We start from the raw sequence: 15,671 nt of genomic DNA on the forward strand, positions 1-15,671 counted from the left end.
GTGTCGCGCTTGGTACTCAACAACCAACTGTCACTGCGAAAAACAACAAAGAAAACTACACTTGAACATTCATAAAGCTCTGGTTGTGTAAACTCTTGTCAAATAATATTTTTTTTAAAAAGTTAATGGTTTAAGCTTAAACACAGATCGGTTAGGAGAAGAAAGTCATCGTCTTTTTCACTTGATTGAGTTCAAATAAAATGAAGTCCAGATTAGATGACTATTAAAGGTTTACTACAAGCTAGCATCTGAGTTTTAGTGCTTTTTAAATAGAAACAAAACCTTAAAGAAATACTTTCTAATGAAAAGATGCTYGAGTCAATAAATCATTACATTCTAGGGATATTTTTATACGTAGTTTCATTTTTGGCGAGTTAAAACTCAAGTGGTGYAAGAGCCGCAACTGCAAGTGCTAGCAGAGACAGGTAGCTAGCCTGCAGTCCGCTGCTTAACAGACGAGTCACTGATAACTAGCCAATGTTAGCTTTTACAAAAGCGCTCCTTCAGTTTCAGCATTATGATTGTTTATTTTTTGTGGCTGGAAATAGCTCCAAAAAGCTGAGTCAACAAGATGTTTCATGAGATTTAAACCGTTTTAAAAACCTATCAGTAACCGGCCCAAGTTAATGCAACAGAATGTATTGGTCATGCTTTTTTTATGTACTCGAGGCATTTCATGTTAAAACCATTGGTATTTTAGCACTTTTTATTTTGGATGCTTTCCTGCATATGTMGTTTTTACAGCCATTTCTTTCACTGTTATTATCAGTTACATGTAAACATGACGATCACSCTGCTGTCTCTGCTGCACGCGAGCAATCAACTTCATTCTTCAAAGACGACACAGGGTCGGTTTCCAGGATCAAGATGTGTCAYGGTTTGCAACATCTGTGGTTTGACAACTAAACAAAACAAACTTTCCATCATAGTTTCTACAGAGCGAATTCTTCACAATGTSATGCCACAGACGGTGCTGGGTTTTTCCCGGCTGTAAATATCGAAGAGTCGTGCTCCACCTGCTCCACCTCTCGCTCTGTTCAGTTGACTGGTTGAAAGGGTCGCATTCTATTAACACTTTCATTTCAACTGAACAAATAAAAAGCTGAAATATTTTCAGTTGACTGATTTTTTTCCAAAAATCCAAAATGGACACATTATAGTTGCAACAATTAASATTTTCCATCTTTCAGCAACGTTAGAAAATTTTTTTTGAATTTCAAAAACAAACAAATAATGCTGTCCAATTTTAAAATGTTTATTTGAATACTGCGATATTGTGGATATTTTGGTTYGAGGTTATGAGATAATCGGATTATCACATTAATAGTGATTAATCAATAGCTTAAATCATCAATTTAGTAATCAATTAATCGTTCAGCTAAAAAAAAGACATTTTCTAGAAGAACAACATGTTTAGTAACTATGTCAAAATTGTACAAAAAAATATTTACATTATGAATTTAAGGTAAATATTTTAAAACCTTTGTCTGTAAAAATGTCCTAGAATCCCTCAAGTGGCATAGTGTTAGCGTCACCTGGTTGGCAAAAATGAAAGGAAAACCTTTTAGGCAATAAAATTGTTTTTTATTATCATTTAAAAAGAGAATTGAATTATTTTCATTTTTAATGTATTTCTAATTTTGCATAAAATAAGCCTAAGTGATTAAATGAACAATCTAAAGAATCGGCCCCTTTTTTTCTTTTTTTTAAATTCAAATAATCGATTAATCGTCAGGAAAATCGATTGCTAAAATAATCGTTAGCTGCAGCTCAAAAACTTTAGAAAGATTGCCGCTTGATGCTGCAGATGTCTTGCAACCCGATCTCTCCGACAATTATATCACCCTGTATCATCATTACAAAGTCAGTGTGTGGATAACATGGAGGAGCAGCTGAGCATCTGTCAATTAGTAACTTGATGTCGTGGAAACCCTTAAACCTGCTGAGCCGCGGCCAACAGGTAGTCAAGCAGTCCAAACGAGTTCAGGTGGAAATGAACCGCTTTGTGCGTTTCAGATTTTAAAACTCTGAATCAGTTGCCATGGGAATTTTGGGGTGAATCACTTTTACAAAGTTTACCAAAYTAAAGCCGGGACGATTTTTATAGAGTTGGAACCATGCGACCTRTTGTTCCTTGTGGTTAAAGAAGAAGCTTAAAAAAGAAGCAGATTTGGCTTGATTTTGTAAAATGACAAAAATCGTTGATAATATTGTACCACAATACAACTACTTGAAATAGGACAGAGTTCTTCAGAAATATTTAAATGCTCAGACATTTGTTTGTAAAAACAAATATCAAAAAACCTGAATATTGCACTGTAGAAGCGCACCTTGCTGAAAAACAGCCATGCTGAAAAACAGCCAGTCGGATTTGTGGACTCTTCTCTGAATAACCGGTGATGTTTACGTTCTGACTGACGTGGTTCAAGGCGAGCAATTCCACTCCGTTGTAGACCAAACTACGACTCTTATCGCTGTCTGAAAGCGCTTGTTTGGTTCACAGGACGGCAGCAGAGGGTCAATACATTTGAAAAGAAAATCGCAGKAACTCTAAATGTTAGTCATCCACCTGSTTTTAGCGTTCTCAGCCGACGCCCACAGAGGCATGCCGGCGGCTGCCTGAGCAGTGAAACGTGTGACAATACGGCCTCGTGTCTGTCAAACGGCCACAGGCGAGTCCACAGGACGCTCAGAGACACACAAGCGTCTGCTACAGTTTCAGGAAGCTAATTTCAGTTCACCATGTCATCTGTGCTTCTTTCCCCGATGACACGTGCTAAATTCTGACCGCTGGTCAACCAGATGACATACAATGAATTGGTATGGAATTCTGGCCGTCAGATGTCTTTATTTGTGGAACATGTCAACAAAACAGTGCTGCATCACTTTTAAATCTGTCAGAGCATTAATCCATGTGTAACAGAGGGTGTCAAACTCATCTTCGTTTGGGCCAAATCAGGATCCTGGATGTCCAGGAGGAACAAAAACAAATTTTTAGTGTCTGATATCTCAAATTTTGCTTCATGATCGCAAAGTGAAAGTGCGACTTTCACTTTAGAGTGAAAGGCAGCAGAAACTAAAATTACACCAGTTGGTACAACAAGACGTCTAATCGTGTGATCAGATCAGATGGTTTTTACACTCAACATCTGATCTTTTTAGCAGGTCGTGATAACAACACTCTTCCGTGAGGAAGTTGCTACCAAGCGGTAGAAAACTAGCTATTTGAGTAAGCTGAAAAGTGTTACGTTATTTTTGTAATCAAGAAGGAATGAATTACAGCTCCATTTCTCTGCTTTGTCCAACAGAGCAAGTCCTGCTCTCCAAACCCATAGCCGCTATAATCTGAGATTACGGCTGTTTTCCTTTGACTTCTTAAACCACATTCTGGACTTTGCTGTAGCAACAGCAGGAAATCTGTGACTTCATGTGGGAGTTCTTTTGGTTTGGTTTGTTGTGCCGCTATTGCTCTTTATTGACAGTAATAAACTACCATAACACCACAGGACACACACCTATATGATCTGATATGTTGTGAAGGTCTAATATAACAGTACTAAAACAGGATGGTGTTAGCAACCTATGAGTTTTTAAGAAATAGCTGCATGTAATATTCACAAGAGAATGATGTATTTATTTTCCCTCTCCGAAAGTTTATTTTATATTTTTATGTTGCCGAGTTGGCATCAAACGTAGTGAGATTCACTCATTTCCGATTTGCGACAGTTTAAAGTAGCATCGTTTTACTCACACCTGCCATTGAGGAAACTTTCAACCTGCTGAGCTGTAATGGTGTAAACAAGACTATCCAATTAAGAGTCAAATGTTTCTGTTTGCTTCATTCCGCTCCAGATTGTCAGACAGTACCACCGACTTAATTAAACTTTACTTTACGCCTAATTCCACTTCAGCTTTGTACTTTCGTGTGTGTGCAAGTTAAACAATGGTTCACAAACAGTTAAAACAATCACAATGCGATTTTATGTGGAGAACAAAAAAAAAAACGCCAGAGGAAGGCATTAATCTTTCCACGCTAAAGTACATAATCGCAGCCTTTTAATCTATAATCCCGGTGGCAAATTAGTTTGGCGGCGTCGCGGTGCAAACCCACCTCCTCTGCGTGTTTTCTCAGCGCTTTCTCCCGCTCGTACTGAGTGACAAGTTGCTCGTTGTCCTCCTTCAGCAGCTCCAGCTCCACGACGTGCTCCTTGTTGGCGGCGAACACCGAGTCCAGGTTCTCCAGCAGCCCGACGACCAGCGGCATCAGGTCCTTCACCACGTCCTCGTCGTACTTCTCGATGAGCCGCTCGAACTCTCGGTATATGGAGCTGGCCAGACCGGCGACCCGCTCGGACATCACGTCCGAGTCGCCCGAGTCGTCCTGGTAGAGGACTACGTCGTCCAGCTCCATGTTTATTGTTTTTTTTTTTTGTTGTTTTTTTTAAGCCTCCACTTCTTTCCCAGCTAACGTTATGGAGCTAGCCACAAGCTTGCTGACCGGAGGCAGCTCGCTTTTATAGTTTAAGCGCAGCGATACAAGTGTTTTCTGCCCCCACTATAACATGGCTCCAAAGTTGTTTCCTGCCTAGAGGAGATGTTGTCGGTCACAAACAAAGTCCCTACCCCGTTTTCGTAGTGACGGCTGACTTAGGAGCCGTGCTAACCTATTAGCTCGCAGTGTTGAAAAGTCTTTACTTGGCTCCTGATTAGTTTCCCTGTCCAACAGATGAGCTCCCTGCTGCGGCGTTCACGTGCTGTCGGGATATGTGGGAATCCACAGAGCCAAACTATCAACAAAGCAGAAAAAGCGCACAAAATACTAAACTAACTAATCCAACCGTCACGGATACAACTAAAATCATTTTCTATTTTAATGTTCATATATAGCCTGGTGATGCTGAAGTGACGTTTGGAAGGCGGAGAGAAAAGTACGTAAAAAAAAAAAAAAATCAAAGCCGTGGGATCAAGTTCAAGAACTTTTCAAAAATCCGGAAAATTAAGCTTTATCTCAATCTTCTTTTGAATATAATCTGCCGATTTTTACATAAAATTTAAGTTGCAGTACAACTATGCTATTTAGTTCAGAATGGGTGTATTTTTAACTGCATAACTTTCGAGCACTGCTGTTTACATCGTCTTTGTTTTGAATGAGGGATTTCCCAGCATCTCTTGAACATATATGTTGGTGACTGAACTCTGTCATGACGTCACGTGCTGAAGTGCACAGGGTGGGTTATTTTTTTATTCCGGAAAAATGTCGAAATTAGCCTCCCTAAATAATTACAGTGAGCTGCAAGAGTATTAAACCTCATGAGCGTTTCTTTATTTATATACACTGCACAAAAAAAGAGGGAGCACTTAAACACTTAAGTGTTCCCTTATATATATACTGCTCAAAAAAATAAAGGGAACACTTAAGTGTTCCGTTTATTTTTTGAGCAGTGTATATATATATATGACACGTTAAAATTATACTTTATATTTTTTAAATAAAAAAAATAAAATCTGAATAAGTATAAAGTATATTTGCATTCACCCCTACTTAGCACTGTGCAGCCTCTATACATTTAATTTTTTTTTCTTTCAAGACTTCAAGAATTCAGACCGAAAACAAGCAAAGGTGTGTGTAATTCACAAATGCTTTTATTTGCTTTCAGTTTTCAAATGCATTCCTAAGAGCGTATGAAATTTTTTCTTGAAAAAGAATGATAACATCCATAGCAAGCAGGTAAATTCCACAAAAAAAGAGCACAATCTTTCAACTTTTTACTTTCAGTCATTTTTGAGTTTAACCCAACTGCAGTACTGAACTTTACTTAGTGTGTTTGGGTTTAATTTTTTTTATAATGCTTAGGCACTGTTCACCCTGATGTTTAAAACATTAAACTTTCCCATCTACAGTTCACAAACAACAATATGAATACCCTCATTTTTTTTCACTGCACAATCCAATCTGAAAGATCCAAAGTCGCCCTTGGCAACAAGTTAATCTTCATCTTAGCCATTCAAACGACACACAACCAAAAACACTGACATTACAGTTGAAATGCCACTGTCACATTGTATACACAACATTCAAATATGATATAGAGTCGCTCATGGAGCAACTTCAAAAAAAAAAAAAAAAAAAAAAAAAAAGAACAATTCTTGCATTAAATAATTAAAAAAGTGCATGACTCTGTGCTTCTATGGGTTTTCCTTTTTACAAATCAGGCAAAGCTCCGCAGATTYAAATCTCCCAACAAAATCACAATCCAATGATTGAACAATTTAGAAGCTTAATAAAACAGGAACTTGACCAAAAGATTAAGTAGTGGATCGCAGGTTGGGAAGTAGTGGGAACCTGGATCGGATGTAAACACGCGAGTAAAAGTCTTGGAGCACGGACGTGAAGAGGGTGACCCCCCCTCACCCCTTTTTATATATATTTTTTTATTTATTTATTTATTTTTTAAGTGCACCTCACATAGAAATGTGCGGGTTGTTGCTTAGCGATGACGGGCAGAGGAAGGGGCCGTCGCTGCACAGGCTGTTCAGGGCTCGGAGCACGCCGTCGGGCATGTGATCCACCAGCATCCTGGGGCTGATCAAGATGCTCCGGAACGCCGTTTCGCTGGACCAGTCGGCACGGTACCGAACCTGGGAGAAGCAGGATCTGTGGAAGCAAAAACAATAGAAGAGCTAGAGCTTTTTTTTTTTCTCTCTCTTTTTTTTTTAAGTTGTGCTGTGACGCAGGAACAAGAAGTGTTCATATGACTGTCAGCATCTCTAATCATCCGAGGCTGGAAGCTCCTCTGGAGACAACAAAGAAGCAAAAGACAAACTGGGTCTTTGATAAGCAAACATTTGGACAAAGCGGAGCATTCAATATACGGGGCATCTGTGGGTTTCACCAAATAAAATGTAAATCTTTTTAGGACAACTATGAGTGGAATGTAAGTCCTTTATCTCCACGAAAATGTACGAACTTCGTCCAGCCACGTGGCGATAAGTTTGCACTTACCCACGATAGACGTAAAAAAGGTAGCTAGCTTGGAAGGGAATATTAGCAGTTAGTTACCGTTAGCCTCTGAACGCAAAGGAGGCGTCTCAAACTTTTGCCTGACAGAAAATCCTGCGAGAAAATTAAGTACGGTAGTCCAAGGCAAAATTTAAGATATTTGATTAACGTATGTTTTATATGAATTTAAGACATTTTAAGGTCTTAATTTTAGATAGATGAATTTGCAACTTTTTAACGATGCGAAGCACCCTGATGTAAACCGAAGCAGCCGTGTTATTCTGACTATTTTTTAAATAAATTGTTTTAGTAAAAAGACAAAAAGAGGTAAAGGTTTTAGAGGAATATAAACAATATTCTAGCTTAAAAATAGCACTGTCAAACTTTACAGAATTAAAATTTTCTCTGTGATAAAACCATGCTGTGCCTTGTTGAAGCATTCCCACCATTATCACATTTGGTTATGTTTCATAAAAAAAATTWAAAAAAACTTTTCATGTATTTTGTGGGAAAGTTTTATGAGTTAGACCAAAACAAAGTACATCATAATTGTTAACTGGTCGTAAAACTGTGCATATTTGCACAACCAGAGGGAGTAATTACTTTTTGAACTAATTCACTAACCAGAATTGAGATGCAATGCCAGAGGTTATTGACAATTCGAGTTATGCTTTGTGAATGAAGACCACAGTGCATTTCAGCCACATTAGCTTGTGTTATCTTAAGTTCAAGCATCGAAAGCAGTTCAAATTAAATTAGCCGGAGCAGATATCATCAAGAGAAAAGATGGAAGAAAGGTGTCAGCTGAGAAGGAAATGATGTCATTTGAGGTGTCAGCTGATGTGTACAGTAAATCCTGGTATGTGAGTGTATCAAAATATAAACAGTAGAACTACTGTAGTTTAAGATTAATTAAAATTTTTGGTGCCATGACTTGAGCATTTAGCAATGCATTATATCACATATCAAAATAATAAGCATTCAAACCCACTGGGCTTTTCTTCTTTTTTTTTTTTTTTACATTCTGTCTCATCAACACCACAACCTGTGTCTTTTATTGGCATTCTCTGACAGATTGACACGGAGTGCTGCTAAATACCATAATGGAGACTAGGAATTAAATGACACATCTGATTAATCGCGATTAATTGATTACTGAAATAATGGTCAACTAATTTAGTACTCAATTAATTGTTAATTTCCATATGTGGATTCAAAAAATGGCGCTTTGCTAAAAGAACAACATTGTCAGAGCAGTAAGTAAGCCAAAACTGTACAAAAAATATATACAGTTTGCATTTATGGTAGAAAAAATAAATTTTCTCTGTAAATGTTTTATACCCACAACTCCTCAGGTAGCATAGTTAAAGCATAGTCAAACTACTAAAAAAAACAACCTTTTAAGCATCTTTTGCCGTCCAATTCTTAATAACTACTACTACACAATATTTACTGACGAGTCAAGCAGCGCTTTTAACAATTTGATGTTAAACGGATTTTCACAGCTGCAGCTGAATCCTTTGCTACAAATGATCAAGTGTTCACTACAGGAAAGCTGTTGAAACTGTTATATTCTTACTTAATAAAGGAACTGAATTGTTTCTTTGCATCTTTCAATGTGTTTTTAAAGTTGCACAAAGAAGCTTCAAAGAAAAATCCGCAAAATGCGGCAATTTCTTTTAACCCAATTAATCGTCTGAGTAAGCGATTAATCAAAAACTAAAATAATCGTTAGTCGCAGCATGCAGAAACCGACCTCCGCGATGGCCCGTCCTCCGTGATGTACAGTATGCGCCCCGGCGGGTAGAGCGGCATTTGCACGGCCGGGTGGGCGGGGGAGTCGTCCGACGCCAGGCTCTGATAGGACGACGAGTGGCGGATCACCAGCGACTCCTCGCCCAGCAGTGGCTGGCTGAGCTGCTCCTCCCTCCTGCTGTCCATCTCGGTGGGGAAATCGTCCGGGTCCCCTCCGAACAGCTCGTACCAACACCCCTGCAGCAGGATGCGGAACTGCAACACACAGACAGCGACTTCAGACACGGCCAGATTGAATTCGGGGCACAGAAACGTGCGACTGCAACGCTCCGAGTCCAGACTCACTTTGGGCTTATTGCAGTTTGTGACTATTTTCAGTATCCGTCTCTTCAGGTCTTCCATGTTGGGGATGCTCAGTCTGTGAATCAGGAAAAGCTTTTGGTTTTCGACATGAAGTCCAGCAGAACACAACAGCAGACATTACAAGGTTTGTCCACGTTTCCCACAGCAAAGTTTAAGAGCACTTCAGAAGCATTCTCAAAGTAAGTTTTCAAACTTTTCCACACTTTGGAGATTAAGAAAAATACAAATGAACAAAAAAAAGGTAGTTTCAATTCACTCTTATTATTTATCATTTATTACAGTTTTTGACCATGTTTTGTGCTAGTATTCTGTAGGGACAAGTTCTTGCCAAGTTTTCTGGCATTTAGTGAGTAGAAATAATTTTAGTAATTCCAAATAACCTAAAACTAGATTTAACTTCAGAGTGAGGGGGGAAAAAATGTGTTATTTTACTAAGGGTATGAAAATATCCGGTTTCAACTGTAAATCCCGTTTTCCAAATTTAAGTTTTTAATCAAACGCCAGATTGCACTTTATAACAAAACTGTGCACTTTGAATATCAAGCACTTTCCAGGACTTTATGCAGAAACCAAGCCTTGAAAACACCTAAATGAAATTCAAGCATCGTCAAGGATTTCAAGCACCTGTAAGAGCCATGGCAACAGGCATTTCTTACCTGGGAACCAAATCCTTCCCCAACACCACAGACACCACAAAGTCCTTGGAGTATTCAGCTAAGGGTTGACTGAACACAGAAAATAAAACGCATATTATAAGAAGCAGAATAAGAACATCTATATGAACAATAATCAAAGTTTTTTTCCCCCCAAAACTTAAAAGAAAGTGAAAAATAAAGGGGGAAACAGATTACACTGTGAAGTCGTGCGTTACCTCAGCAGGCCCCCTGGTGGTGAGAATGAGTAACACTTCAGGGTGGGGAAGGAAGTGCGCAGCAGGATGGCCAGCAGGGCAGCTGTGCCGGCCCCCAGACTGTGACCAGTGACCACCAGTTTATACTCCTACCATTACAGCGACACACAAACACACCGTTTACACAAATCCGTCCAGTTTGACAGATACTCAATTTTTTTGGCCTTAGTATAAATTCACCTTTCACGGCAGTAGCACAATCTTATAAAAATGAGTTAGGAAAAAGAGGGAAAATATATGTATTTTATATATATATATAAGAACAAGCAATGAAAATGTAGAAAAACACTTTTGTTAAGTAAGTGGGAGGACCTGTGATGCTGCGGGCTGCACAGCTATAAGAATGGGAACATATGGACTGTGGTTCATGTTAAAATACATATATTTAAGTTTTTACTGAGACGCCTATGAAAAAAATCTTATTTATTCCCCCCAGCTGATTCGGCCATTTTGGATCATTATACTGCAAAAAAGTAGCCATGACGACCCGTTTTTAGATATAGTCCCAATATAACTCAAAGTCTCCTCATATTTTTTTCATGTTTCCAAGGCTTTTGGAAGATAAACTGCCCCACATCACCACCGGTCATACACTCTACTGAACATATTTGGAAAGTCGGGACAGAAAGTCATGTTTTTGTTTTACTCGTTACCGGGGCGACGGAGAAGGCCTGGTTCAGGATGCCATCGTTGACGAGCTTCTTGTAGATGTAGCCCGCCGCCTGGTACATGCCCTGCAGCAGATATGTTTACGTTATTATTAGTTTTTAGAAAAGACTAGTTGTGATTAAGCTAAAGGTTCGGTTGGAATGTGCCTCACCTTGTGAGAGTAGCAAGGGCCAGACACGCCTTCGACTGGCAGGTTCTCACATTCAGCAGACAGGTCTGTCAGAACATCCTGCAAGGAAAAACAAACATGAAACATAAAAGTATATATTGTTTTTCTTTTAGTGCTTAATTTTTTTTGTGGACGACCAAAGTCAAAACAAGATTTAACCTTCTGCATCACCACAAACACCTTTCACATAAACACAATCTAATTATAGGCACACGCAGATTACACGTCAGGATACAAACGAGTCTCACTTCCCGTTTTCGGCTTTTTTCCTCTTTGTGATTCTAGCGAGTGTTAATATTTCAGAGAGATGTTTCGGTTGGCGGCAGTCCGTCTTTCAGAAAAACAAGGAAGTGATTCTGAAACCGAGGATGGAATATTTGACCTCTTTCCTCGCCAAAACAGCTCAGATGAATATAAACAACTGACTCGGCCTTTCACTGTAACAAGTTTTGTTGGACGATAAATTGTCCCAGAAGTTATYGCGATAAACGATAACATTGAAGTTGGTCTATCATATAACGTTGCACTAAAATACATAACGTAATGTGTGAAAGTGTAAAAAAAAAAAAACAACAACCCTGATATGAGTCGGAAAATCTTTCACGATGTCCGATTTAACTCACCTTTAGTGACAGCGTTCCTCTGACCGCTACGAGTACTACTTCCCACTTGTGATCCAACGCCACAAAAAACGGGATCTCGTAGATCTGTGGGGCACATCGGGTTTGTTCAGAACTTTAACGCGACTGGTCAGGAATGTCGTTCTGTAAATAAACAGAACTGTAACCTGGTTGTGGAAGCTGACGTATATAAAGTCTCTGTACTGCAGTCCGGTGGTTTGCAGGATGGAGGAGAAGTGGCAGCCCAGRTGGTCCCCTCCTACGATGTCGTACTCCGCGGCGCGGGTTCTGCAGCTGCAGTGCGCAGACGCACGTTAGTATTTGGGGTCGGATCGAGGCGGGGCCAACCCGACACCGGCCCTGATGTTCAAAGAGCGTCTCACCAGTCTCCGCTGAGCTTGCAGGGAGCAGTAAAGGGGTTGGAGTAGACGTACAAAGGCCAGCCGTAAGCCGCCGCCGCGAACTGCATGTAGTGAGCCGCATTCTCCAGCTCCGTCTGCAGATCCTGGTCCTTAGAACAGGAAGAGGTGATCAACTTTAAAAAGCACGAATAGGAAGTCGTATTCATGGCTGCAACTGACGATCAATATAAAAAAACAGATTAATCTATCGGTTRWMCTGAAGCTTAATCAATTTTCACCAACTGACCTTTTTAGAGTCTGTACACTCCAGTTAACGATTACTACTACTACGATAACTACATTTCTTGACGATTATTTCAACAATCTATTAATCGCGATTAGTCTGATTAATCAATTACTAAATTAAGTTTACTATTCTTTTAATACTTGGTTAATCTCAATTAATCAATAACTAAATTAATTGAGGTTTCTTTCAGTAATTGATTAATCCCAATTAATCCGTTATTAAATTAGTTGTCAATTGTTTCAATAATCAATTAATCACGATTAATTAATGACTTAATTAATTGTTGATTACTTGAATAATCAATTAATCCATTTAATTGACTACAAAATCAGTTGACAATTTTTAATAAGCAATTAATCACAATTAATCTAAATAATTGATTACTAAATTAGTTGATTCTTTCAATAATTGATTAATCTAAATAATCTATTACTACATTAGTTGACAGATATTTAAATAATCAATTCATCATTATTAAGGTGATTAATCGTTTCAGACCTACTGGCATCTAGTCCGAGTTTTACTGTGACCGTGTTACTTACGATAGGGGAGGAGGGGCTGTGGGTGACGATGTCTTCTGGGTCTCTGCTGCGCTCCATCTTGTCCTGCTCCTGGTGCAGCAGAGCCAAACCAGCTGCGATGTCACTGGGCACCAGGTCTGTGTCCTGTATCATCATTCCACACAAGACAAAATCTCACACTGCAATCCTGGTGAGATATATATATATATATGTGTGTGTGTGTGTCTGTGTGTATATTTGGTTGATTGAACCCGTCTCTTACGGAGAAGAAGTCGCTGAAGAGCTGCGAGATGCTGGAGAAAGCTGCCCGGTGGCTCTCGTCCTGCGGCAGGCAGCAGCACAGCAGCCGCAGCCGGCACTCCCACACCTTGGTGGCCAGAGTGCGAGCCGTGGACAGGAACTGCGTGCCCCCGCTGCTCTCCATGTCYCGCACCCCAAGCGGCTCGAYGGGGCCCGGGTGAAGGCGAGGGCTGCCCATTGGATCGAAGACGAAAACCACACCCAGCCCCGTGAACAGCAGGATGATCCAGCTGGGGGCGAAAAAAAAACGCACCAAAAAATGTATTTAAACTACATCTTTGTTTAAAAGTACGTCTCTGATAGGGATGGGCTGGTAAACGGTATTGAAATAYGAAATGGGAGGACAAAGTACATCGTCACATCTCATTCCATCCGAYGCCAAATTTCTGACTAGTATATAAAAAAATAAAAAATACACAAACGACATGCMAGGGCTCCCACCTGGTAATAACAGCACTGATGATCGCACCCACAGTGGCTGGGTCACAACCTCGGCTGTCATCGGACACCCAGACGGCTCCCAGGCAGGCCCACACGAACTCTGGGATGTAGAGCAACGCTCGCAGGTACACCAGGGCCGGCATGGATCGCCGCTTGCCAGGGTTGGTAATAGTGCCTGAGGGAATAATGCACAGGTATTACCAATATCCATAACAGACATCTYGAACAAGGCATTCATGACACATGATTACAGCAGCGTTGACTGGTGGATGTTTCATTAGCTGCAGTGCAAGGCGGATGTTATAATTATTACAAAATCTTTTCAAAATTGCCAGCGTTTCATCACAGATGAGGACAAAATGTTCGCCGCTTCCTTCCTGCATTACATGATTATGCAATACGACCGTTGCAGCGCGACCTTAAGTTGATGCTTGACGATATAAATCATAATGACAAGATTGTAGAGATGAAGATCTGGATGCACCAAATGACTCCCAACATTTGTAGCCTAGAAACATATGAACCAACAGCATCTACCATAAATAGGCCTGTCAGAATAAGTCACTTAATCACATTGTAAGTTAAAACAAACTCAATAATTTCCATTTGCGTGATTTATGTTCTTTTCTCTTTTCTCTCTTTCTGCCAAAAACTGAATGGCAAAAGTCTGGAGTCTGGTGCTTTCTTCTCAAACAGCCGTTTTTTTTTTTTGAAGGACAATTTTGTTTACAGGGACTTTATAATTGTTGGCTACAAATGTTGACTGTGTGTTCTATGACTTTGAATTTTTGTGTTTTTATGATGCAAAGTACTTTGAACTGCCTTGTTGCTGAAACGTGCCGTGCAAATAAACTTTATCGATTGATTGATAACTCATTTGATTTGTTCTGTGGTTTTGTTTGTTTGTTTTGGATATTAAAATGTCTTCCACTGTCAGTCTTCAATACTCATTATACTTTGAAGTTTGTTCATCTTTGAGAATGTCTTCTGTCTGTATTATGCCATTACCATTAAATTACTTGAAAATGGCGATAAAATTAACGCYACTTATGGCGATAAACGACGCTRCCGTTTATCGCAATAACTTCTGCGACAATTTATCGYCCAGGTGTTCTTTCGTTTACCTACCTTGGGCACTGACRTAGACAATGGCCCACAGTGACAGGATGATCAGCCCCAGCACGACCAAGAGTCCAACCAGGTAGGTATGCAGAACTCCTCCCCCGTTACAATCAAAGTGACCCTTATGATAGGTGAACAAGATCAAGGTGCCAATCCACCTGAGGAGGAACAGCATCGAACATCAGAACTCTTGTAAACTATGTGTAAGACACGGAAAATGAGGTGCAGCAACATACCAGAGCACACGGAGTAGCAGCTCGAAAGAGCCCGGGAAGACAAGATCATCGCTGGCGATCCCCCAGCGCCTCCCGAACGCCACCATTCCAGGCATTTTGTAAACAAGCTGAAATCCCTCACTACTAATACTGCTGCTGCTAACTGCTAACCGAACCGGCTAACCGCTGTTATACCAGGACAGGCACGTCAGGCATGACTTCATCTGCCCTGGCAATGATCTAATCTTCGCCCCTTTGCCGTCACATCAGACTTCCTCGATTGCAAAATTCCCACTTCATTCCTCACATGGGTTAGCCGCTAGCTAACGCTGAAAACTCTCACCAGAGTTCAGAGCTAGCGCAAACAAAGAGAAGGCTGTAACAACTGATATGTGTGGTTTTACTCCGGATAACACAACGCTTCAACGCGTAGCTGGAGCCAGCAAAAGCAACCCGTCTAAAACGGGTGTAGCTGCGGTCATTTTTAGCTGCTAACCTTAGAGCTACCTTGCTAAAAAAAATACCTTAGCGGTATTCCAGAAAAAAAGCTAGAAACTAACAAAGTTACTCCTTAGCTAGTTATACCAGAATAATGCTCAAAAATACTGTACAGCTATGTATATGTTACGAAATGTATTTATATTCATATAAAATGCGCAAATCTTCTGTTTTGTTTTCCTTCCCTTGGCCACTTACTGGGTCCGCCCCATTTGTCACCCGCTATGCTGTGTTCGCCGGCTAGGCGTGGTTTGAACAGCATTTCAATCATCGCATAGGTATGGGGAGGCGGGAGCCCACTTCTAAATGATATGTGGCTTTTGTGAAGATAACAGACATTTTTGTAGCAAATATAAATTTATTTTTTCAAATCATCAGTAAAGTCAATGTGAGGGTGCAATTTTGTGAAAAGGTAAGGAATTGGGTGTACCAGTCAGAAT

General features: G+C 40.1%; 2 protein-coding genes across 2 annotated transcripts in view; both read right to left on the reverse strand.

Annotated features, from left to right (window-relative positions):
• Positions 1-5,304, reverse strand: part of LOC103481935 (C-Jun-amino-terminal kinase-interacting protein 4-like) — a 67,885-nt gene extending 62,581 nt beyond the window's left edge. The window contains exon 1 of the mRNA XM_017310713.1: positions 4,112-5,304. Coding sequence (XP_017166202.1) covers positions 4,112-4,411 — 300 coding nt within the window. The 5' untranslated portion in view covers positions 4,412-5,304. The remainder of the gene's footprint in view (positions 1-4,111) is intronic.
• Positions 5,305-5,620: 316 nt separating this feature from the next.
• On the reverse strand, positions 5,621-15,464 carry daglb (diacylglycerol lipase, beta). The gene is made up of 15 exons (XM_008437775.2): positions 14,755-15,464; positions 14,525-14,676; positions 13,397-13,571; positions 12,918-13,185; positions 12,677-12,799; positions 11,870-11,997; positions 11,654-11,780; positions 11,490-11,573; positions 10,849-10,926; positions 10,682-10,762; positions 9,990-10,117; positions 9,775-9,843; positions 9,101-9,173; positions 8,757-9,010; positions 5,621-6,655 (listed from the first exon to the last, which is right to left on the reverse strand). The coding sequence occupies exons 1-15, from the start codon at positions 14,847-14,849 to the stop codon at positions 6,463-6,465; spliced, it is 2,028 nt and encodes a 675-aa protein (XP_008435997.1). The 5' UTR covers positions 14,850-15,464; the 3' UTR covers positions 5,621-6,462.
• Positions 15,465-15,671: the final 207 nt, after the last annotated feature.

This window comes from Poecilia reticulata, linkage group LG19, assembly GCF_000633615.1.
Source record: "Poecilia reticulata strain Guanapo linkage group LG19, Guppy_female_1.0+MT, whole genome shotgun sequence".
NCBI classification, from domain to species: Eukaryota; Metazoa; Chordata; class Actinopteri; order Cyprinodontiformes; family Poeciliidae; genus Poecilia; species Poecilia reticulata.